This window comes from Nycticebus coucang, chromosome 6, assembly GCF_027406575.1.
Source record: "Nycticebus coucang isolate mNycCou1 chromosome 6, mNycCou1.pri, whole genome shotgun sequence".
NCBI lineage: Eukaryota > Metazoa > Chordata > Mammalia > Primates > Lorisidae > Nycticebus > Nycticebus coucang.
The window spans coordinates 35,241,912-35,266,781 of NC_069785.1; the positions used below are offsets into that span (position 1 = coordinate 35,241,912).

General features: G+C 43.6%; 1 protein-coding gene across 2 annotated transcripts in view; it reads right to left on the reverse strand.

Annotated features, from left to right (window-relative positions):
* The window catches only part of RYR3 (ryanodine receptor 3), a 502,828-nt gene that overhangs the window by 10,735 nt on the left and 467,223 nt on the right, over positions 1-24,870 (reverse strand). For both annotated transcript variants that reach the window (XM_053594081.1, XM_053594080.1), the window contains 12 exons: positions 24,730-24,810; positions 24,197-24,285; positions 19,767-19,895; positions 16,524-16,628; positions 14,443-14,524; positions 12,460-13,784; positions 10,477-10,535; positions 9,630-9,801; positions 8,486-8,572; positions 6,494-6,694; positions 3,658-3,788; positions 296-338 (listed from right to left, as the gene is read on the reverse strand). In XM_053594081.1, the coding sequence (XP_053450056.1) occupies positions 296-338; positions 3,658-3,788; positions 6,494-6,694; positions 8,486-8,572; positions 9,630-9,801; positions 10,477-10,535; positions 12,460-13,784; positions 14,443-14,524; positions 16,524-16,628; positions 19,767-19,895; positions 24,197-24,285; positions 24,730-24,810 (2,504 nt within the window). The remainder of the gene's footprint in view (positions 1-295; positions 339-3,657; positions 3,789-6,493; positions 6,695-8,485; positions 8,573-9,629; positions 9,802-10,476; positions 10,536-12,459; positions 13,785-14,442; positions 14,525-16,523; positions 16,629-19,766; positions 19,896-24,196; positions 24,286-24,729; positions 24,811-24,870) is intronic.

Consider the following 24,870-nt stretch of genomic DNA (forward strand, 5'->3'; position numbering starts at 1 on the left):
AATAAAATAACCTCCCAGGGAAAACAGAAGTGATAAAGACAATTAAATGAAAAGTGTTTTTCAAGCTGATATCTTTTTTGGAGGACAGAAAAAGCTTAGTGGGTAGAAAACAGAAAGGATTGTGCTAAGCTGTTTAAGGCAGATGAGTATAGGAATGATGCCGAAACCCTACATATGTTCACATACAGCGCCTTTTGTGACTTATTCGTCTTGAGATACCATCACAAAAGTATTAATAGCATCACGTTTACTCGTGTTTGTATATGGAACTATTCAGCCCCATGGGAAGGCGTACCTTTCTCTTTACAAACTTGTCCCAATAGTTACTAGGAAAAGACCTGTAAAAGAAAATGAAAAAGGCAGTTTCTTAATTCTTTTTCTGAGACAGGAGTTTGCTCTGTTGCACAGGCTAGAGTGCAGTGGTCCAATCATAGCTCCCTGAAACCTTGAACTCCTGGCATCAAGCCTCAGTTTCCCACGGTGCTGGGATCACGGCAGGCATGAGCCACCATGCCCTGCCCCCTTAATTCTTAACATTATGGCAAGCACATCAAGAAATCCCTACTTTGACTATCTGGACCTGTGATCTTTTTGGTTTCTGTCCTGCTCACTAAAGAATGCAACATTTGATTCAAGTTCAGAGTCATCACAGGTCTACTGGACTTAAGGTTTCACTATATCATATTGGCTTCTGAAATACTTGGAAAGCCAGTCTTCATTTTCTATCTTGGAATTATGGTAGACTAGATAAAAACAGATACATATTTATGTTTCTTGATCCTTTCATTGATCCCAATATAAGCAGAAATAAAATGCTATAAAGAACCCATGGATTCCACTCAAGGAATCACAATGTCAGTAATTGGGGTGGGCACCGCAGATGTGGGATGTAGTGGAAAGTGTGGACAAGGTCTTTAGCTTTCTGAAGTTTCTGGTCTGAGAATCACTTTAGTGAATTTATTAGTATATAAGATTTTTATTATTATTATTTTTTTAAGTCTGAGAGCTGATCTGCTCTATTTTCTTTTCTCACATAACTCCAGCGGCCTCCTTTCTCCAGGGAGTTAGATCCCTCCCTCCTTTGGAGGCAGTTCCTAGCCCCACAGCATCCCTCACCTTCCCTGGGAGAGCTTTCTTCCTCTTGTACCAGCTGCACTGCAAATAGTTTCTTAGAGCTAAAGTCAAGAAAGAACTTTCACCTTCATGTATGTCAGCAAAAACAGTTTAAAATATGTTACTTATATTCAAAATTATAGAATCATTCCCAGGTAGCTTCCCTATTAGGTGAGGCGGCAGATAAGGGTCCTCTGGCCTAGGCACAAACATTATTGCTTTTGTTTTTCTTTGAGTCACTCCCTTTTGGTGCTGGAACACAGTAGTTCCCTATTCCATAGACACCATCAAGTTGGTGATGAGGAAGTGGGGACCTCCCCTGAACAAATGCCACCGCTCCTCTAATAAGGCAGTAGATTTTTAAAAATATGTGTTCTTAGTATTATTTTGGTTTGTTAAAGCAGTTTCTTGGTCTTAAACTTCTAAATGCCACTTATAAACAAAACAAATGCTGGCGTTATGTAAACTGCTAGTAGATTTTATCTCTGAGGGATAAAAATAATTGTTTTGATTTTGTTCTTTGTACATTTCTTTGCACATTTCCTTGCTACTTAATTTTTTTCATGTATTGCATTTAGAATCTAAAGTAAACAAATATAAAAATCAAGCTTGTATCCACTACCACACTGGTATCTCCTTTTTCTGAAACCTTTACACATGTACGAAGGGTCTGTAATATACAATCCAGCCTTGGTTATCTTTCTCCCTGAGCAGATGATTCCGCAAGTGATGCTAAAGACCAAGGACTGCAGGCTGTGGTCAAGACCCTTTCACAGACATGATCTTCCTTGGCCTGAGCATCCTAAATTTCTTGTCCCTTAAGGATGCAAGTAAGTTTCATAAAGGTAGAAAACTTACTTTTTTAATCGGTCATATTTCTTAAGTGTGGCATAGAAAATATAAAAAATGCATAAACAAAGAATGTGTCTATTCAACCCCTTCAGTAATGAGGGACATGTACGATGAGGTGCTATTAAACACCTGCCAGATTACCAGATTAGCAAAATTATCTGATAAAGGACAAGCGCCAGCAAAGAGGCAGAGAAGTAAAGAGCCTCACAGAATACTGTTTGGAATGTAAATTGGAACAAGCATCATACATATCCTGTTAATCAGCAAATTCCTCTCCTGGGTCTATTCTTTAAAGAAACTCTTTGACTTATGCATTAAGTATAATAATGTTCATTGTAGTACTGTTTGTAATAGCCAGAAACTCAAAACAGGTGAAACAGCCATTGTTAGGAAAGTCGATAGATGTGTAATACACTTGAATGATGGAAAATGCTGCAGCTTTGCAAACAGGTGAGTTCCCAAAATGCTGCTGAACAAAAACTTGAAGTGACAGTTTGTCACGTGAAGGGATATGGTTCATAGTATATAGTATAATTCCACTTAAATAAAGTTCAGAATAGTCAGAAAAAGCAATCTATTCAGGGACAAATACCTAAGTGAAAAAACTATAAAACAGGAGAATGAATATTACTAATACCATTAATCACTGATTAAGAATCACTATAATTGGGCGGTGCCTGTGGCTCAGTGAGCAGGGTGCCGGCCCCATATACCAAGGGTGGTGGGTTCAAACCCAGCCCCGGCCAAACTGCAGCAAAAAAATAGCCGGGCGTTGTGGCGGGTGCCTGTAGTCCCAGCTACTCGGGAGGCCGAGGCAGGAGAATTGCGTAAGCCCAGGAGTTGGAGGTTGCTGTGAGCTGTGTGACGCCATGGCACTCTACTGAGGGCAATAAAGTGAAACTCTGTCTCTACAAAAAAACGAAAACAAAAACAACAACAACAAAAAAGAATCACTATAACTAACCACTAATGAAAAGTACTTTGCTACTGTGCCATAGGGGGCTCTGATCAACTTAATCTCCAGATCTCTGCACCATGTAAACCATAAAAACCTTCTATGTCTGCAGTCCCTAATCCCCAAGGTACCAGTCTATGACCTGTTAGGAACCAGGCCACACATCAGGTGGTGAGTGGCAGCTGAGCAAATGAAGCTTCCTCTGTATTTACAGCCGCTGCACTTTGCTGCCATCACTGCCTGAGCTCTGCCTCTTGTCAGATCAGCGGCATCATGATATCCTCACAGGAGCACAAACCCTACTGTAAACTGCACATGTGAGGGATCTAAGTTGGATCCTTATGAAGATCTAATGCCTGATGACTTGAGGTGGTGTGATGCACTTGAATCATCTTGAATCTCCCCCATCCCCTCCCACTGGTTTACCTTCCACGAAACCAGTCCCTGGTGCCCAAAAGGTTGCTCTAGGTGACACACACAAGGAAAACTGGTTTAAGCAAGATTGTACTGGACAGTATGGTCTTAATGAAATACGTTCAGCACCTCCTGATGTACTTTCTATCTTCCATTGAATTTATATGTGTTTTTAGGGGAAATAAACAACACTATTGAAAAGGCAGGGGAGAAAAGTCCCAGGAAGTTTTGTTAACCAGTTTCCAAGGCTGGTGAAGAGTTATTGATCTACCTGCAGGACAGCCTCCATTTCCTTCTTAGGTTGTGGGTGGAAGGACACTTACGGCGTGTTGATGACCAAGCGGTCCCACTGCCCCTTGATGTCATCTTCGGAAGGTTGTTCTGTGATGTACAGGCCATCAAACTCCAGCTTCCTGGCAATTTCTTTTTCCCTTTTGAATACCACCAAAGGGACCTAGAGCAGCAAGACACTGGTGACTCAGAGAAGGCTTTGTGATTAAAGCTGCTCCCAGGCATTTGTCACAGGGTAACCTTCCAACTTCAGAGTAACAATCTCCTTAAGGTGGGATTCTTAGGGTTCCCAGTGTGGGATCTAAAGCCAAATCAATCTCTTCTCACTTGTTTGGGCTAATATACTTGCCCCCCCCACCACCACCACCAAAGGCTGATCTGATTTGGGCCACCCTTTAACATTTGTTACATAGTTGACGTTAATATAAACTAGACTCCCTGAGCAATCCCAGTGAGATAATAGTACTGTTTGTAATACAAAACTAAACACATGTATATAGTATCAGCCTAGTGAGAAGGGCCGAGTGCCCAGGCCGGCCGAGTGAGATATCCTAAGACTCATAGGCTGGAGTTGAACCAAGACTTAGACTAATAAACTATTCTAGAATAGATTGGCCAGCCACAGGAATATGATGAAGTATTTCAGCCCTCTTCAATGTCCAAGGTCAAACCCATTTCATGCTTTGAAGTTTAGGTAATAAAATACAGTTTGAGTAGAATGAGAGGGTTCAGAAGACTCTGTACACAGTCTTTTGGTATTGAAGTTTTCTCCCTGATTTTTTTTCCTACTACTCACCACTCCTCATTCTCTTATAAAGTGGCTTTAATATGGTGACATGCTGTCAAGACCTGCCACCCAAGGGGACTATAGAAAGGGACAGGAAGGGACACCCAACCATAACTGAGTGTTCACAATGCTTCTAACACAGGACAGAATTACTAGGTCAAAGGAAACTGCTGAAATCCCAGGAAATGACAGACTTGCTCTGCCCAGGAAAGCCTAATTCCTAAGACAGAGCCAGGTCCGGGATGCCACAGTTTACTTGGCAACAGCTTTGAGACCTTGGTCTCCAAACTCTGCCTCAAAACTCATGATAGGCATGAAGCCCAGCTCACGCTATTTCCAAAACAAGGAAAAAACACAGATACTAATTTGTAAAGAGCGACCTCTTGCCATTTGTTTTTCTTTAAAACAACAAAATGGCATTGAGGAAATAAAAGCCTAATGATAAGAAGGTGGAAAGGCTAAGACAGGCACCACACCCTGCGAGGGACAGTGACACTGTGGCAGGGGAGGCAAGATTATAGCCACTGTGCTATGTTTTTAAATGATTCTGAAGAACAATGATAACACTGAGTTTTAGAGCAGGGCTGAGCTCAGGGACTCAAAGCATTAGGAGTTTGTATACCCTTGTTTTGATTTTCTCTAGATCACCTGTATACATGCACCCTATCCATCAAGCTGAACTCTAGGATCTCAAAGTAAAGGACAGTAGCTAACACACTCTGGGGTTTACTGTGTCCAATTTTCTGAGTACACTTGCACATAGTAATCCACTTCATCCTCCCACCAAACTCTATTTGGTGCATTATTATTATAACGCTAACTTTTACAGATGAAGAGACAGAGGACCAGGGAGGTTAAGTGGCAGAGCTGTGAGTCCAGCCCAGGTAACCCGGCTCCTGAACCCACACTTTCATAGTTATGATGGAGTCCTCAGTGTGGTCCAAGGCACACAGTCTCTCCAGCAAGGTAATTGGACTTCCTATATGATACCATGGATCACTGGGGGGAAGAAGGGAACACAAGGATGGGAATATATTTTCTGGACTTTTCCTAGGAAGATTAATGGCTTGGTGTGTAGCTAAGGAGGCCTCCTATGTAAGAGAAGGCAGAAAAAATGTAATGAGAAAAATAATAATGAGAAAAGTAGTGAGAAAAATAAAATCATGGTGTAGTGGAACAAGAACTGGCCTTAGGACACTAAAATAGAAGGACTGAAGACTGACATATCTGTAATATGTATATACCCATACAAAGACGGCCCCAGTAGACCATGCTCCTTAGTATTCATCCTCTTGGATACTCATCTCCTGCCATGCAACAGTGAATCTGGGCTGGCATGCAACTTGCTTCACCCAACAGCCACTGGTAGGACTTAAGAAGGGCTAGTGTCTTCCCCATTTGTGCTCTTTCTGGAAACCCCAAGCCATCATGTAAGAGGTTCAGCTACCCCACTGGAGAGGTCATGCAGAGAGGCCACATGGAGAGGGAGAACTCAGAAAGGCCCACCTGCCTGAGCTGAGCAAGCCTCCCGGCTGTCCTCTACCCAACTGCCAGGTGTGGGAATGTGCCAGCTTGGCTATTCTAGCCTACCTGAGCACCCAGCTGACTTTAGGCACAACCCATAGAACCAGAGAGAGAAAATAGTTGTCTTAACCACTAAGCTTTGGCATGGTTTGTTACGCAGCAGTAGATAACTGAAACAGAAACACGTCCATTAAGTTTTCTTCTGAGAACTCAAATGGTCACAACTTAATGAAAAAAATATTTGTATATAAAAATATCAACATCAGTTAGAGATCAGAAGAACCTCTCCCAAATAAATAGCTGAATGACTTAGCCTGATGACTAATTTTGTGAAATACAACCCCAGAGCACCCGGAACCATGTTAAGCTGTAGGTTCTGATTTACAAGACCTGTGATTGGGGCTGAGCTCCTGCAGGTCTAGGCAGCTCCCAGGGGAGTGTTGCTCCTCCATGGACCTTACTCTATGAGCAAAGTATTAGTGCAAAGGGCTGGCTGGGCTCAGAACTGATACTTGTGGCTTGAGGAATCATTAGACCCAGAGAGGTGAGCAGCTCACCTTCAAGCAGTAATAGCCCACCACACAGACTAGAGAGATGACCGTGTGAATGACGGCCAGGGCCCGCAGGGTGGGCGCCATGTATCCAGTGCTCTCCTGCAGGACAAAGAACACCATGGCTTCCTCCTCTTCCTCATCATTAAAGGAATTCCACAGGTTCGTCACGTCCTCCGTCTCTTCTTCTAAAGGTTCTTCTGTCACCTGGCCCAAAGACAGATTCACTTATAAACACCAGAAAGAGCCTCAGCCACTGGACACTCCCCATGTATTTTACATTATTAGCGTATGCTATGCAAATAGTAGTGACTGAACATTACCAGCTGAATGATAAGGGTTTTAGGTGACTTATTACTAAGAATCTCCCAGTAACTCTAATAATTGCAATCAAAAATTTTAAGAAGAGACAAAACCTGTGTCTTTTGAAAATAGAGCAAAAAATTAAAATTAGGCATTCTGGGAGGCAGGCAGTAGATCGCCTGAGCTTGGACGGTCAAGACCAGCCTGAGCAAGAGTGAGACCCCATCTCTACTGAAAATAGAAAAACTAGCCAGACGTTGTGGGCTGGGAGGACCTATAGTTCAAGCTACTTGGGAGGCTGAGAAAAGAGGATCACTGAGCCCAAGAGTTAGAGGTCGCTGTGAGCCATGACATCGCGGTGAGACTCCATCTCAAAACAAACAAAAAACCCCTGAACATTAAAATAGGGATTTTCTACTATGTATGTTATAATCCCTATGCCACAGGAGGGGATCTCTGAAATGCTGTGTGAGCTGGGAGGCAGCCAGGACACAAACACACACAAGCACACGCCTCCATGTCCACATTCACGCTCCGTATCTTCTTTCCGAGATGCGATTTACTTTCCTGGCTTCAGCTGCCGTTCTCATACAGATGACTGTCAGTTCTACACCTTGGAGGCTTTTAGCCTGTAGCTGCAATGGCCTGCTTGGCTCCTTCCACCCAAATGGCTGTCTGGAGTCACTTCAACTTCACTGTTTATTGTTTTGTTTTTGAGACACAGTCTCAGTCTGTCGCCCTCAGTAGAGTGCTATAGTATCATTGTAGCTCACAGCAACCTCAGACTCCTGGGTGCAAGTGATCCTCTTGCCTCAGCCTTCCAAGTAGCTGGGACTACAGGTGCTCACCATGACACCTGGCTGGTTTTAATTTTTAGTAGAGACAGAGTCTCACTCTTGCTCAGGCTGGTCTCGAACTCCTGAGATCAAGCACTCTACTTGCCTCAGCCTCCCTAAGTGCTAAGATTACAGACGTGAGCCACACACCTGGCCTCTCAGTATGTTTAAAGCCCAACTTGACCAAACCTGACTATGGACTTCCATTTCCTCCTCTAAGGGCAACAGAAAGCATCAAATTGAAAGCTGATATGGATAAAATAATGTTTTACAAAAATTGGATTGGTGGTTAAATAAAAAGGGAGAGAGGCACCAGAGAGAAAAGCCAGTTAAAGCCTATGCCAGGGATTCAGGGCCATTCATTAATTCATTACACTAGCTGTTATTGCATGTACAGCATGCAAGACTCACTTATCAATGTTCTAAATCTTTATCTCCAGTGACCGTCTCTTCCCAGCTCCTGTTAATTATTTCTTCATTTTGATTCTAACACATGGAACAACTGTAATGGCTCTCAGTTGTCTTATTCCTCAAAGAAAGAACTGCATTTATGACTCATTTTGAAATACCCTGTGGTTCCTAAGGTAGAGTCTAGCTAGCACATAGATTTCAACAAATATTTGAAGACTGAATTAAGTAATGATTGGAATACACCTGAACTATTTAAATGGTCCCCTAAATGGCTCTCCTGCCATTCTGCTCATTGCTATCTTTTTTAGAAGCCAATGTCTTAGAAATTTCCTCAGCTGTTATAATTTTTGCTATAATTAACAGTATAATTCCTGTTACATTTTTTTCCTGTACATAGAATACTTAGTATATAGCATATTTAGCAAATAACTCCCGAATGAAATATCACCTTATAAAAAAGCAGGATGAAGTTGATAGCGAAGGCTACAAACAGAGCAAGGAACCTCAGGTTGTAGAAATTCCTGGCCAGGTAATGCTGAAAAGAAAAGGACAGGCAAAAGTGGAAGAGCTTTAGAAGGGAGAGAGAGCATCCTTCTCCACACAGGGTATCCATTCTGGTTACATGTGCACACAAGACTAGCCCTCCTCTTTGCTGAGCATTCTTCTAGGACAATCCTGGTCTTCTTAACCCAGGCATGACATATTTGAAAGGAACCAGAAATGTTGATTTTTGACAAATTGCTTAGAATAATGCTCAAAAGAACCCTGCTCTAGCTTATCTCTTACGGAACCAGATGCCCAAACACAGCAGCAGCTGAGGACTCTGGCACTGCCTTGAAGGTGCTTTGTGTGTGTGTTTTCATAATCACTTAACGTGGAAGTAGTCTATTTGGAAATCATGTGTGATCTAGGGCCATGAAAGACTCCTGTAACCGCCATCCTGGACACAGCCAGACTGTGGCCTAGAGTCTTCCTCCCTGGGTACGTTACAGCCCCAGGAGGCTTTTCCTCTCCTCAGGGGCACCATTTCCATTCCCACTGCCATCTTCCCTGGAAAAGTCAGCACTTGAAGGCTGGAATGGTAGCTTTGTGGGCCAAGTTTTTAAACTCTCTGTGGGGGACCCTCAGTACTGGTGCCAGGGAAGGTGTGGTCCTGGCTGTAAGCCATGGTATCTCAGTGGGCAATTCATCAAAAATTATAAGCCCCGCTGAGGTTTGAATTAAATGTAGAAAGCTTTGGAGGACAAGCATGGGAGCCCAGCCTAGCACAGAAAACTTCTTTCTGTATCCCACGTGATCAAACTACTTTTGAGCTTTTGGAACAGGATTGCTGAATCCCCACCTAATAAACATAAAGGACCACCCAGAAAGAGGCATTCCTGCTCTTTTGGAGAGGATACCTCCCTGCTGGGCAGAGCTGCCTGAGGGCTGTGGCTCTTTCTAGATCATCCCCACTTACAGGAAGAAAAGAAGAAGGAGAGAAAGGGGAGGAAGCAGAACTAACTACAGGGTGAAATGAATCAGCGGCTGGTCTCTGGGGCCTGCCCAGGCCAATGCGCCCCCAGAAATAGGGCTGAGGCTGGAGCGCTTACCAGTAACTTGGTCTGATAGATTTCCAGCCCTTTAAAGAAATTGGCCATGAAGGCTTCTGGCTTCTCCGGCTTCTGACCCTGCCGCCGCTTCCTTCGTTTGGCCGCCTCTGCCCACAGGTGCTCGGCTGGCCCCTCCTCGTCCACTTTGTCCTCCTTCTCTCCATCTTCCATGCTGTAGGAATGGGAAGCCCACTTAGTGGGGGACAGCGGTAGGGCTGGCTCAGGAAAGGAGACTAACTAGAAAGAAACCTAGGTTCGCAAGAACAGGATGTGGAATCATTGTCAAAGGGTAGAAACCTCAGGTCATTATCAATCCACTATGGCTGGACATCACGTATAGATTTCATGAGTGGTGACTACTTTGATGAGCAAGGTCATAGGCTGCATCAGTTATACACAAGTCTCTACTCTTTTCGGAAATTAGACTTAGCAATTTTTTTTCCCCTTCAGAAAAGCTGTCTTTTATTTTCAAAGCCTTCTTGAGTGTTAGTAAGGGTACCTGCTCTTTAAGCCTATGGCAAGGCCTAATAATGGATAAAAGAACATAACACAGGCCTGACATGTAATAGGTATTCAGTAAATATTAGATCTCATCATTACTAATGTTACATGAGGTTGCAAAGTATAGGTGATTGATCATGTGTTGGCCAGACAGTGAATCCAATCTATTACTGAGACTATAAAGTTAATAGAATGTGTTATTACGTAGCTGGGGTAAAAGGAAATAAACCCAGGGCTTACGGAATGTATACATCGTTTCCATTAATAGAGAAGCAATATGATAGCAGATGCTGTTGAGAACTATCTACCAGTGCTATTAGAGTAGTTGACACTGCCAAAAACTTACTCTGCCTTCTCAGAGTCTGCTTTTCCTTCTGCATCATGCGCTGCCTTCATCTCTGCTGCCTAGACAAAAACAACAATCAGTCAAGATTTCTTCACAGAAGGGAGTTCATGAAGATGAGCCACATCGTTGGCCATTTTCTACTTGGTCACAAATCGCAATGGTTTATCGTGTTTCTGCTTCTCTTGGGATCACTGAGTGTGAGTGCCCTGCCGTGTATCAGGTGACTCGAGAGATGCCAAGACAAAGGTTTCAAGCCTGAAAACTCAATTTCCCTCCTATTTATTCATCTCAAGAAGAAACACGTATAGGACACCATGAGAGCCCAGGGCAGTGGTCCTACAGCCCAGGGGGTCAGACCAGCTTCCTGCCTTGTCTTCTGGCCTCTTGCCACTGCTTCAATCCCTGTGGTAGAGGCGTCTGCACTCAGAATAGAATTCAAGCTCTTTACTAAGGCCTACGAGCCCTGCATGATCCTGGCCTTTCTCTCTATCCTCATCTCATGCACTTGACTTATTTCCAACACTCAAACATGCAGACCTCCTTTCCTTTCCTGGAACATTCTGAATCTTCCTGCACTCCAAGGCCTGCACTGCCCATATCTCTGCCTGGGGTATGACTGCCCAGCTTTTTGGTTAAATGCCACGTATGCTTCAGGACTCAGCTCAGAGGACACCTTTTCAGAAGCCTCTTGGACCACCCTATGGTTAGTGGGTCTGTGTTCCCTCCGCAACACATTAGCATGTTCATTTATTCTAACATGTGGCAAAAATGGTAAATATCTTATTTTTTGTCTTCTCCTACTAGAAGTTAAGCTTCATGAAAGCAAAAATACTATTTCTCTTTTCAACCAATGTATTCTCATATCGTAGAACACAGTGTGGCATATGAGGTTGGGCAATTAAGTTTGCAAACTCATTTTAGAAAAATTGCTTTGAAGGGTGGACTAGGCTCTGGCGTTGGTGCAAAACTTCCCAAGGGGAGTCCTTTGAAGGTGACCATAGTGATATTTAGCAATGAGGTATGTAGCACTTTTTCTAGGATGAGTTCATGAACTCTATTAGGTATCAAACCCTGGGGCTATATCAGGGAGGAAAACATAATAAATAATCTTGTAAGGGTGCCTATGGTCGGATACGTCCCTCCCTGGCTCTCCAAACCAGGTCAATGCTCTCTCCTGTGCATTTCCCTAGCACCCAACCTTCTCCTTCCTAGAACCCTTCATGCTTGTCCAGTGTCTATGTTCTCTATAGGTTCACTATAGGGACCATGCATTTCTCATTCACCACTGTATCCCCAGAGCCTAAAACACTAACAAATGCACATTAATTTTTCAATAAACAATAATGGACTCTGATGTCTTCACACTTCTCTCTTCAATGCTAGGATGACACTGTAAGTTGGATGTTGCAAAGAGAGGGGTACACCCTTCTGTGGCCAAGGGCTTTGAATTACTGCTACCTTGTTCACTTGATCTAGTTGACTGACTCAAAGCACTAACTGAATAGTGGTGCATCACTAGATAAAAATGCCCCAAGCATTATCGAACTCGGTGGGAGGCTATGCCCCATCATACAATATCATCTGGACTTTTTAGGATGCTATAGAAGTGCTATCTCCCATGATAGGTCTCCTCTTAGGTTACAGTTGGTTTTCCACACGTTGAGTTCACTGAATGAATCTATGTGCCATGAGAGATAACTTTTTAATAAATGTCAGAAGCAAATAGGGGGTCTGAGACCATTGTGTTTGAACTCTACAATGTAAACTGGAACAGCACCCAAGGACTAGAAACTGAGACAATCCTCTCAGTCTTGATTTCCCTGACATGTCAGAGCTGGGATGATAAGATTGGGAGAATCACAGGAGAGTCATGTCCAATACAGGGTCAGCTCCTGGGCAAATGGTGTCAATAAGGATTGCAAGAGAGGGTGGAAAGTCTTTTTCTGTGGATAAAGGAAGATGATAGAAATGAAGTGTGCTTACCTGTGCTTTCCTTTTCTTCCGTACAGTACTCTCTAACGTGGGGGGTTCGTCCTTGCCAATAATTTCAGAGAGGTCACCCAAACCCACTTCAGGCCCATGCTTTAAGCTACTTTCCTTCTTTGGGTGCAGTCCGAAGAGGTCTGACATCACGTCTGCATCTCCCTTCTCACCCTTTACAAAGTGCACCAGTTCAGCTGTGATACCCCGCTCAGTCACTTCTGCCCTCTCCACCTCCATAGTATCCTCATGGATACCAAATTGGGTCGGGTCAGGCATGTCTCCCAGGATCTTGGTCACTCTGATGTTCTTTGCCCCTTCTACTAGGCCCCCTCCAAACACTGTGCTCCAAAGGATCTGAAAGATCCCTCCCAATATAGTGAAGAACAGCTGGAAGATCCCCATGAACAATGTCCAGAAGAAAGAGAAGAACACCTTCACCAGCTCCTTTGAGGTCATCTTTTTCACGTTCCTGTATTGCTTCCTGAGGTTCTTCAGGGTGGCCTTCTTCAGAAAGCTGGAGACGTTTCTCTTCACTGAGGCACAGGCCATGGCAAATGCCGAGATAGGCTCAAAACACTTGTCTTCCTCCTCTTCACCTTCAATTTCTAACGTGTAAGAAGGGTCTTCCTCTTCCTCCTCCTCTGGCCTGTCAGTGGAATCGGATTCAGAGATCTGAGATGCTAACTGCATCTCAAAGATGGTGTCCTCGCAGAAGTTCACAAACAGCTCCATCTTCTCTTGCTCGCCACCTTCATTGACAACATCAAAGATGAACTGTCGCTTCGATTCCTTCACCTGAGGCTTCTCCCACTGAGTCCGACTCGATTCACTGATCTCAAAATAAACACGCTCGATTTTCTTGGCCCCACCCATGATCTCGATCCGTCCTAGGTATGGTTCAAAGTAATTCAGCACACTTTCTGCTGGGTCCAGCAGACACTTCAGGCGAGAGTCATTTGGCATGTGCTCGGAAAGATTTGTCAACAACACTGCCACATTGAACCCTATGTCCTTGGCCGGCTCATGGAACCGGTCTACAAAATCAATGTAATTAAACATGTCATTCTCATCAGCTTCTGCACATGAAAGGAGAAAGTCAATCTCTGACTGTGTGTACTGTTTTTGCCCTTCCATGGCCTTCTGGAATTCTTTTTTGGAGATAATCCCTTTACCGTCTTGGTCATATTCTTTGAAGGTATCTGAGCTGGTTAAGTCTTTAAGTTTCAAGAACATATCAAAGAATTTCAAGATCATTTCTACATTGGTAGATGATTCTACCAGTGTGTCAACCATCTGCTTGCCAATAGTTCCATTTACCACATTCCCTGTGAGGCAGGTTCAAAAAGACATATAGATACATAAATAAACCCAAGCCATCATGTAACTTGTCAGGTAGCTATTTTTAGAAGACTTATGTGCCAAATTAATTAGTTCTTTTCTGACCGTGATGATCTGGAGAAGGGTAGGAGGGAGCAGCAAGCCGTAAAGACTACACCACTAGGAGCCAAGGGGGGGAAGGACCAGAGGGAAGGAGGAGATGGTGGCACCACTGCCTTTCATCAGGCCTGGGGCCTGGGAAGTCATTTCATTATCAGATTCTTGGGGACACATAGGGATATGGGTTGTCCCTCTCATCCCCTTAGACCTAGGAGGGTGCCCAACTAGATGGCTGGCATACACACCAGCAGCCAGATGTGTTGAAAAGCAATGGGGAGAGGAGAGGATGGGGAACAGCAAAGCTTGGAGGTTTTCCCCAGTTCATTCTGGCTTTCCTATTGATATCAAATGAGTTGATTTTAGGCGTCATCCATTTAAACCATGTGCCCCTCACTCTTTTTTTTGTTTGTTTCAGAAAATTTGGCTTTCTGACCAATATCACATGGTACCAGTGACCTGTCAGAAGGATAATCTGCATGATTAGTAAGGTTAGCGCTTAGACCAGTTACAGTTGTGTGAATGCCTAGTTATACCAAACAGCCCAACCTTCCAGGAGGGACAGAAGCATCACCACCATGTCCTGAAGGAGATCCAAGAGTTCCTTCAGCAGCTCGATCTGACTGGAATCCTAGAACAGAAACAGGAGATACCCCTGAGCTAACTGATCCCTTAGCAAAGTTCAGAGCACTGAGCAAGAAGAGTCTGCTCTGGAAAGGTTAGGTGAAGGCTGCGCGGTGTGGGGATTGAGCTCCCTTCTATTGTGAATGAGGACATCTTATCATCCATTGTTTACAGCACCAGGAGACTCACTGTAGCGGGACGCCCCGATAGAGCTCCTTTTCATTTTTCCTTTTATCAGCACAATGTGGCAGATATATTAGTTGTTGTCCAAAACTACGGAACAACCCAATCCAGCAGAAAGCCTTTAGATATTTCTAGTAGTTTCTGTTGTCATTTTCTATATTAGAGAATCACCAGGGAGCTTCATGAGAATACTGTTGCAATCCAGTTCAAGTATCAAGGTCATAATCACCCAGTGGGTTCTCCTTTCTTTCTGCATTAATTTAGATTCTCTTGATTCTAGTTGGTGGTGATCTGGGTGCCACTGGTCCCTTAAAATGGTATATAATTGAGGCTATTCCTCTGGATGGTTTCGATACTAGTCTGTTTGGTTTTAACGTCAGCAGTGCAGAAAGGGCATTGCTAAGTTAGCTCTGTGCTTTAGCTTTAAGTTAGCTTTATCCTACATCACAACAGGAAACGATCCTTGAAGATCCAAGGTGGGTAATCTGAGGGTGCAATTAAAAAATGTATATTCTATATTTCTACTACAGAATCCCTCAAAACAAACCATAGCTCTTTGCCTAGTTCTTCAATTGTCAGAGGAATTCTCCCCTATCTATGGGGTCATAAGTCTATATGAAATATCATAGAAGTATAGAGTATTACAGCTGGGAAAAGACCTCATAGATTATCTGTTTTAACTCCACATGTTCTATAGATGGTGAAACCAGAAACCAGCAGGAGGAAGTGACTTTCTGAAAGCCACCGGTGGGCAGGTGGTAGGACTAAGGCTTTTGTCTCCAGAGCCTCTGCACCACTGGCTCAGCTGACAGAGGAGTGGATGTATGACTGTCAAATTAGCAGCCCTCCCATGAACTCTCTCCTCCCTTAAGGCCAGAGTCAAAAGGGGAAAAAAATGAAGGAGTTAAATAGCACATTCCAGAGGAGAGGAGGCAGATGTGACAGCCTTGAACGTTTTAGATAGACATTATTCAAATTAAAGCTGCAAATGTTACTCTAATCAGCCGAAACCCATCCTCAAGGTCTCCTTCACGTGTTGCCATGGAGAGAGGTGATAAACTACTACCTACGCTACATTTATTTGTTCATAATAAATGCTCTGAGTGGTTCTGATTCATCTTGCCAGAGAGATGGGGAGTGAGAAGGAGAAGCAGAGACGGGGAGGGAGGAGGATGCAGAGATGAGAGGAGAAGGGGTGTGTGTTACAGAGACATGCGACATTGGACAGATCAGACAGGGCCGGTAGGTAGACTGTTTATGGGCAGACAAAACAGTGACAAGGAAGCAGAAAGGACTCGCACCATCGAAAGCAAATGTCGAGGCGCTAATATTGTGCAAAGGGTGGGCTGGTGGGACACAAGGAAGGAAGCCGCAGTCATGCAGAAGCCTGCCTGGGGCCCGGCCCCCGGACGCATTCATTTCTGTCTCCCATGTTGGCCCTCAGTTTTAAAAATGAGGCCTATGGGGCAGCGCCTGTGGCTCAGTGAGTAGGGCGCCGGCCCCATATGCCGAGGGTGGCGGGTTCAAACCCAGCCCTGGACAAACTGCAACAAAAAATAGCCCGGCATTGTGGCGGGCGCCTGTAGTCCCAGCTGCTCGGGAGGCTGAGGCAGGAGAATTGCGCAAGCCCAAGAGTGAGAGGTTGCTGTGAGCCGTGTGACGCCACGGCACTCTACCCGAGGGCGGTACAGTGAGACTCTGTCTCTACAAAAAAAAAAAAAAAAGAGGCCTAAAGTGGATGGCCTTTCCAGCCTTTGGTCAAGCAGCCACATCCACAATGGGAATCCCAAGGGGTGACACGTGCAGGGAACTGGCCACAGTACCTGGGAGAGCTTCATCTGCATGTTAGCAAACACATGGAGGAAGCCGACCACTGCGTCCCACAGCCTGCTGTGAGCCAGGCTCTGCTGGTTCCCGACACAGGGGCCCTAGAGAGAGGAGGACACGCTTAGTTCACTTCCACATCCCAAACTGCTCTGAAGCCTGCTCTGGCAACAGCACTTTATACCTATTAATCTGGGTAGATAGTACTTTGAAAACATCACCTGTTTTGTAGCTCAGTATTTCCCCAGGATATTATGATTTTTTCTTTTCCTGATTATAAAAATACCACATCTAGGAAAAACCACTAGGGATTTCACAGTCTCTTGGTTTTCATTTAGCTGCAGAGTAAGTTCCTCAAATACAACCTTACACTGAAGAACCATTTAGTTAATTAATTTATTTATTTTGAGACAGAGTCTCACTTAGTAGCCCTCAGTCCAGTACCATAGTGTCATAGCAACCTCAAAGTCTTGGGCTCAAGTGATTCTCTTGCCTCAGCCTCCCAAATAGCTGGGACTACAGGCACCCACCACAATACCCGGCTATTGTTAGATGGGGGTCTGGCTCTTGCTCAGGCTGGTCTCTGACTCCGGAACTCAAACAATCCATCCACCTCGGCCTCCCAGAAGGCTGGGATTACAGGCTTGAGCTACCACATCATATTTAAGATAGCTAAGTGCTGTGGGTGACACAGGGCTGAAGGACACCCTGGCCCAGCTCACCCACCTCTTGGCTTGAGAGGTCTTTTGAGGAAGTCAGAGGTGTGTGGAGTCCAGTTTGAAAACAGGCCATCGTCTCCCCATTGTGTAGTGTCAAAGCTGCACATAAATGCTACAGTGTAGCTGTCCAAGTTAAAAGGACATCCCTGTACTAATTCTAATGGCCAACCACTTCTAAAATTTTCTTATCATTAACATAAACTTCAGATATAAAACCATCTCTATCTTTTCTGAAAGCAAAACATAGATGGATGACTTAATTACCAGTTTGCATTTTCCACTCTAATAAACTTTCCTATTATATATTCTGAGACAGAGTCTCACTCTGTTGCTGTAGCTAGAGTGCAGTTGTGTTATCACAGGTCACTACAACCTCCAACTCCTGGGCTCCAGTGATTCTCATGTCTCAGCCTTCCTTATAGCTGGAACCATAGGCGTGCACCATGGTGCCCAGCTAATTTTTCCTACTTTTTGTAGAGAAGAGGTTTCATACTTGCTCAAGATGCTCTCAAATTCCTGGCCTCAAGCAATCCTCCCATCTTGGCCTCCCAGTGCTGGTATTGTAGGCATGACACACCATGCCTGGCCTTAACTTTCCTATTTTTGAAGATCATTATTGAACCAATACTTCTTACCCTCTTTTCTTTAGAGTCTATTACTTTTCCACCCTTACCAATCTCCAACTCACTTTTTAATAAGAAAGTTGTAAAAGGCCCACAGATATTACCTTAAGATCTAGAAAAGTCTTGGCAGGATTTCCAAGGAAGAGGGTAACAGGAGAAATATTGCCTGCATCCCCAATCACATACGTTTGTTTTAGAAATCAGTGTTACTGGAAATCAGTGTTACATTCCGTTTCTGATCCCTAAAAGCCATTTGATTCTTTTTGTAACAAAACTGGTTGTTGAAAGAAACTCACATTCACCAAAAATGAGCTTCTCCTTTATATCTGGGTTACATGCTCCGTGGGAAATTCTGAAGATTAGGATGGGGTTTTGCAGAGTTTGGATCAGACTGATCTGAGCCATATGATCTGATCAAATATCATCAAATACGGTCAATGATCTCGTCAGGTATATCATATTCTGTGATACTTCAGAGCAGTCCCCTGTTCCTAGGTTTATCTCTCTGTATCTCTACAGGGCTTGAGGGGCAAGGATCCATCTCTCCCTTAAAACCCTCCTTTTCAAGCTAATCATCTTAGCTTCGTGTTTATTTTAATGAGCAAATACAATCTGAGTATAATCAGGGCTCATCATATGAACCTTTATTAGCTCAGTCATATTACCTCCCCAAAGAAAAGCCACTAAAACCATGTGGACTCTCAAGAGTACAGAATGTTCTTTGGGTAAGCAATGAAGGTACAGAGGGAAAGGGGTAAAATATTTCCTGTTTCTTCCTGGTCTTTCTCTTCTGTTTCAGCAAGATTGATGCAATTGCTGACTTTATTCCTTAAGAAGAGATGCATAATCCTATTTCTGTAACTTTTCCAAATGACTGACCCAAAATATGCTTTCTCATCCCTCCGCCCATGAGGACTTGGAGTCTTTTGGCTCTTAAGAACCTTTCTTTCCTCAGAACTCATATACAGGTGATTTTTAAGCATAGCATGTGTAACTATTTTAAATCGGGTGTGATCATGTTGTATCAAATCATTTTCCTCATGTGTGTATTTTCTCAATTGCACTGTAAGCTCTTTAAAAGTCAAGGCATTATATTATTCTGCTTTTCATGAAATATAGCTTAGCAGGGCACAGAGTTTGAATAAATGAATGGCAGCCTTATTCATGAGTCTCCTGATTATGGTGATCCAAAGCTGATTTTTCTCTGCTTACAGAAAAATCTTCTATGACAGAGGGCTATCCCTAGCTCCAGGTTTTATTGTGAATTATGCCTGAGTTCCTCCGTTGCTCCTTTTCACAGTAGCTAGACCCCCACATGGGCAATGACTAGAGAATGCTGGGAATAGGGAAAGACTGCGCCAGGACCTGGACAGCCAACCTGAAACTCACTTGAAGTCCCGACCACCACTGCACATAGTTTATGGGCTTCTGAAGTTACTTTTTCCATAGAGTTAATACCTGGCAAATTAATAGGATCCCATGGATTCTGTTTTTAATCTGTATTCGACATCATTGTCCTTTTATTCCTTTATCAGTCATATCTCTGCTCCACTCTCCGTGCTTACTGAATGCCTACAATGTGCCAGACACTGTGCTAGATGTGAAGACTTTTAAACTGAATAAGAAATGTTCTGGCCTCCAGAAGTTTTCAGTCTAGGAGGGAAAGCAAAACACAACTAGGTAAATGCAAATGAAGTGTGACCACACTGTGAAGAGGTGCAGTGGGGGACCATAAACTCTAGCCTCATGTAGAGCATGGTACTGTCAGCTTCGGTCTATAGGTAAGAAATGTCTTCAGTGTTATGGCTGTGCTCCCTGAAATTATTCTGCAGGGAGGACAGACCATAGGCATGTCAAAAATGTTCTCTTTGTTTTTGAGCATGTACTCTACAGCACATACCTGGATATATTCTGTAAGAGAATTGAAAATCTGCTTGGTGACTGCCAGAGCCTTGGAAAAATTGTGCTGTCCAGATTCATCAATGACGTCCTTCCCTGAATAATACCAGTAGAAATCACTGATTGACTCCTAAAAGCAAACAAGCAGAGCTTAGTAGTTCTCAGACTTCAGTCAATGAAGCTAAACTCGGTGTTTTTTTAAAAAGAGTATAAGAGAATGCTATATATCTCTGTGACCTTTTTCCATGGAGATATATGACTCCTGGCATCTTTCAAGAAAATATATCCCCCCCCAGGAAAAAATGGGCAGGAGAGAGGATAGCCTTCATCAAAAGTAGTAATGATTACTATCCAAATAATCACAATAACAGCAGCGACGTAACAGCTAACACTGGAAGTGCCAGCATTGTTCTAAGCACATCACATATACAGACATACCTCGGCGATATTGTGGGTTTGATTTCAGATCACCGAGAGAAAAAAAGAACCTAAAGAGATGAAGAGAAGGGATAGGAGGAAAGGCCTCACAGCCTGATCTGCTAGGTTTTGGAGTGATTTTTTTTTTTCTTTCCCTTGAAGGGGAAAAAGCTTATGTTACTGGTACATTTAAAGTCCCTCAACTATGGGGAGGTACCAATTCTGTCAAGTGCTTCTGCATCATAATACTCAGAGACATGAACTTGTAAACTCTGCAGAAACAGAAATGTATAGTTGGCCACCGCCATGTCTGTCTGGGATTGCACAGGAATACTGGGTGCTGCAAATAGGAACTGAAGGGGTAAACTTATTAAACTCATGAAATCCCGAGATTGGTTGGTGTTTTCCTGTCATTATAAGAGGTTAAATATGGGGGAAATGTCAAAATACTTGTACAATTTTATCACAATTAAATAGGAGCTTGTGCCCCCCACAAAAAATGTTGGCTTCCTAGTACATATAAGAGTAGTCTATTGATTGTGCAACAACAGTATATCTTCAAAGATGTACATTCCTTAATTAAAACATACTTTATTGTTAAAAACTGCCAACAATCATCTGAGCCTTTAGTGAGTGGTAATCTTTTCTGCTGGTGGAGAGTCTTGCCTGGATGTTGATGGCTGCTGGCTGAGCAGGTTGCTAGCTGCTGAAGGGTGGGGTGGCTGTGGCAATTTCTTCAAATAAGACAACAATAAGATTTGTCATGTCAATTGATTCTTCATCAAAGATTTCGCTATAGCATGCAGTGCTGTTTGATAGCATTTTACCCGCTATAAAACTTCTTTCACGATTGGAATCAATCTTCTCAAACCCAGCTGCTGCTTTATCAACTAAGTCGGTAGAATCTTCTAAATCATTTGTTGTCATTTCAACAGTACACAAAGGCTCTTCACCAGGAGTAGTTTCATTCTCAAGAAACCACTTTCTTTGTTCATCAATAAAAAGCAACTCTTTGTCCATTCAAGTTTTATTATGAGATTATGGCAATTCAGTCACATCTTCAGGTCCCACTTCTAATTCTAGTTCTTATTTTCACCACATCTGTAGTTATTTCCTCTACCGAAGTCTTGAACCCCCTCAAAGTCATCCATGAAGGTTGGAATCAACTTTTCCAAACTCCTGTTAATGTTGATGTTTTGACTTCCTCCCCGAATCACCAATGTTGTTAATGGCATCTAGAATTCCAGAAAGTTTTCAATTTACTTTGTCTGTATCCATTAGATAGATCACTGTCTATGGCAGCTATAACCTTACGGAATGTATTTCTTTTCTTTCTTTCTTTTTTTTTTTTTTTGCAGTTTTTGGCCGGGGCTGGGTTAGAACCCACCACCTCCAGCATATGGGGCCGGCACCCTACTCCTTTGAGCCCCAGGCACCGCCCTGGAATGTATTTCTTAAATAGTAAGACCTGAAGTCAAAAACACTCCCTGATCCATGGGCTGCAGAATGGGCATTAAGTTAGCAGGCATGAAAGCAACATTCATTTCCTTGTACGTCTCTCTCAGAGCCCTTGGGTGACTAGGTGTATTGTCAATGAGCAGTAATATTTTGAAAGGAATCATTTTTTCTGAGAAGTAGATCTCAATAATGGGCTTAAAATATTCAGTAAACTAAGCTATGAAGAGAGTGCAGTCATGCAGGCTTTGTTGTTCCATTTATAGAGCACAGAGTAGATTAACATAATTCTTAAGTGCCCTGGGATTTTCAGAACAGAAAATGATCATTGGCTTCAACTTAAAGTCATCAGCCTCATTAGCCCCTAACCAGATAGTTAGCCTGTCCGTTGAAGTCTGAAGCCAGGCTTTGATTTCTCCTCCTTAGCTATGAAAGTCATAGACAAGACCGTCTTCCTATGGACAGCTATTTCATCTACACTGAAAATCGGTTGTTGAGTGGGGCCTCTCTCACTGAAGCTCTCAGCTAGATCTGCACAACTGGCTGCAGCTTCTCTATCAGCACTTGCTGCTTCACCTGGTGCTTTTATTTTATGGAGGTGTCTTCTTTCCTTAAGCCTCATGAACGTGCTCTGCTTGCTTCCAATTTTTATTCTGCAGCTTCCTCACCTCTTGCACCGTTTATAGAATTGAAGAGAGCTAGGACCTTGTTCTGGATTAGGCTTCAGCTCAGGGAATGTTGTGACCGGTTGGATCTTCTATTCAGACCCCTAAAGCTCTCTCCATATCAGTAAGGAGGCTGTTTCACTTTCTTATCATTCACATGTTCACTGGAGCAGCACTTTTCCTCACGAGCTTTTTTTTTGCAATCACAACTTGGCTAATTGGTGTTCAGTGCGAGAGGTCTCGCTTTTGGGTTATCTTGGCTTTTGACATGGCTTTCTCAGTAAGGATAGTTATGTCTAGCTTTTTATTTAAAATGAAAGATGAGACTTTCTTTCATTTTAATACCTAGAGGCCACTTTAATAACTTGTTCATTTATTTATTTTTTTTTTTGTAGAGACAGAATCTTACTCTGTCACCCTCGGTAGGATGCCATGGCAGCTCACAGCAACCTCCAACTCCTGGGCTTACGCGATTCTCTTGCCTCAGCCTCCCGAGCAGCTGGGACTACAGGCGCCCGCCACAATGCCCGGCTATTTTTTTTTGTTGCAGTTTGGTCGGGGCCGGGTTGAACCTGCCACCCTCAGTATATAGAGCTGGCATCCTACCCACTGAGCCACAGGCACCACCCAACCTGTTCATTTATTAATTGGCTGAATTCAATATTGTCATGTTTCAGAGAATAGGGAGACCCAAGGAGAGGGAGAGAAACTGAGGAATGGCCAATCTGTGGAGCAGTCAGGACACACATGACATTTATGCATTAAGTTCACCATCTTTTTTTTTTTTTTTTTTTTTTGTAGAGACAGAGTCTCACTGTACCGCCCTCGGGTAGAGTGCCGTGATGTCACACGGCTCACAGCAACCTCTTAACCCTTGGGCTTACGCGATTCTCTTGCCTCAGCCTCCCGAGTAGCTGGGACTACAGGCGCCCGCCACAACGCCCGGCTATTTTTTGGTTGCAGTTTGGCCGGGGCTGGGTTTGAACCCGCCACCCTCGGCATATGGGGCTGGCGCCCTACTCACTGAGCCACAGGCTATATGGTGGGCAAGGTTCATGTTGCACAAAAACAATTACAATAGTAACATCAGAGTTCACTGTAACAAATCAAAATAACAGATATAATAGTAATGGAAAAGTGTGAACTACATTGGGAGAATTACCACAGAGTGACACAGAGACACAAAGTGAACACGTGCTGTTGGGAAAATGGCTCTGACAGTCTTGCCTGATTGCCATGAACCTTTAATTTGTAAAAGACACAATTGTCTGTGGAGTGCGAGAAAGCAAAGAGCAATACAATGAGGTATGCCTGCACTGAACCTCTCGATATTTACCAACACGCTAAGAGACGGGTCCTACTCATTTTATTGATGAGAAAACTGGAACACGGGGAGGTTGAACAGATTGCTCCAGGTTATAAATTACTAAGTGGCAGAACCAGGAGTAGGAATTGGCAAAGAGAAAAGAGCTTTTTGTGTGTTTATGTGAATTTTCTCAATATAATTTGGACTTCCTTTAAACAACTGAACCAAGTGGCTTCTTCACACTAAGAACTTATAAACTCACGTCATCTTATGCTACTCGTTTTCCTAGTGAAATCTGTTCTCCTCATTTACAGGGTGCTGTATAGCTCTTGGCACTGCAGCTAGGTTTCCACTGGAAAAATTAAAGCAAACCAACGTTTTATAAAAGATGAATTGGTATTTAACCACTTTGGTCTTCAAATATATGTGGTAGGCACCAGACTTCCCATGGGTGTGTGGACACATATTACCCTACCTTCCTGATGGGGGCTCGAATGTGTCCCGGGCCCTCCCTGACCCTGTGTGTGCTGCTTCTAGCTTTTGGAGGTGCAGGGAAGAGGTGCTGTCTCCTGAGGCTATCCCGCTCACCTGCAGACGCAGAAGGTAGTCCACGGTGCTGATGATGATGTTCACAGTGGTGGTGTTGCCCATTTGAGTCCTCAGGAAGTTCTGAAAGTCTGAGAGTACCAGTGCTGGGTCAGAGCCCAACCCTGTCACACCGAGGGAGCCAGGCCTGCCCTCTCGGTGGAGCCCAGAAGAGACACACCATGTGAAAAGTCTTACAAGGACACCATGTTTGGGTCCTGGCAGATCCCACAGGTCAGAGCTCAGCTCTGAGTCTTTCCAACCCGCAGACATCAGAAACTAGACTTAATGAGCCCTAAGGGGGTTAGATGAAAAGGGCTGGAGAGAGTCACCAGCCAAAGATTCTGAAAGCAGATTAGGCTTGGTGGCACTAAACCAACAGGAGCTATGAAATGAAAGGCCGTTTTCCATAGAGTTTTTCTCTATGTAATTGAGGAATGGAATAACTGATGTCTTGAGTTAGCACCTGGTGGTATCAGACGGGGCATACTGAACAAACATCACTTTCCCTTGACAGATCCATCTGATGCACTCACCACTGTTGTGTCCCTCACAAAGTAACTGTAGGAATCTAAAGAGATCGCGTGTGAACTCGTCATTCTGGAGTACTTTTTCACCTTGAAAATACAAAATGTTGATGAGCATTTGTTTGACTTCTCAACACAGAACCCTTTGTA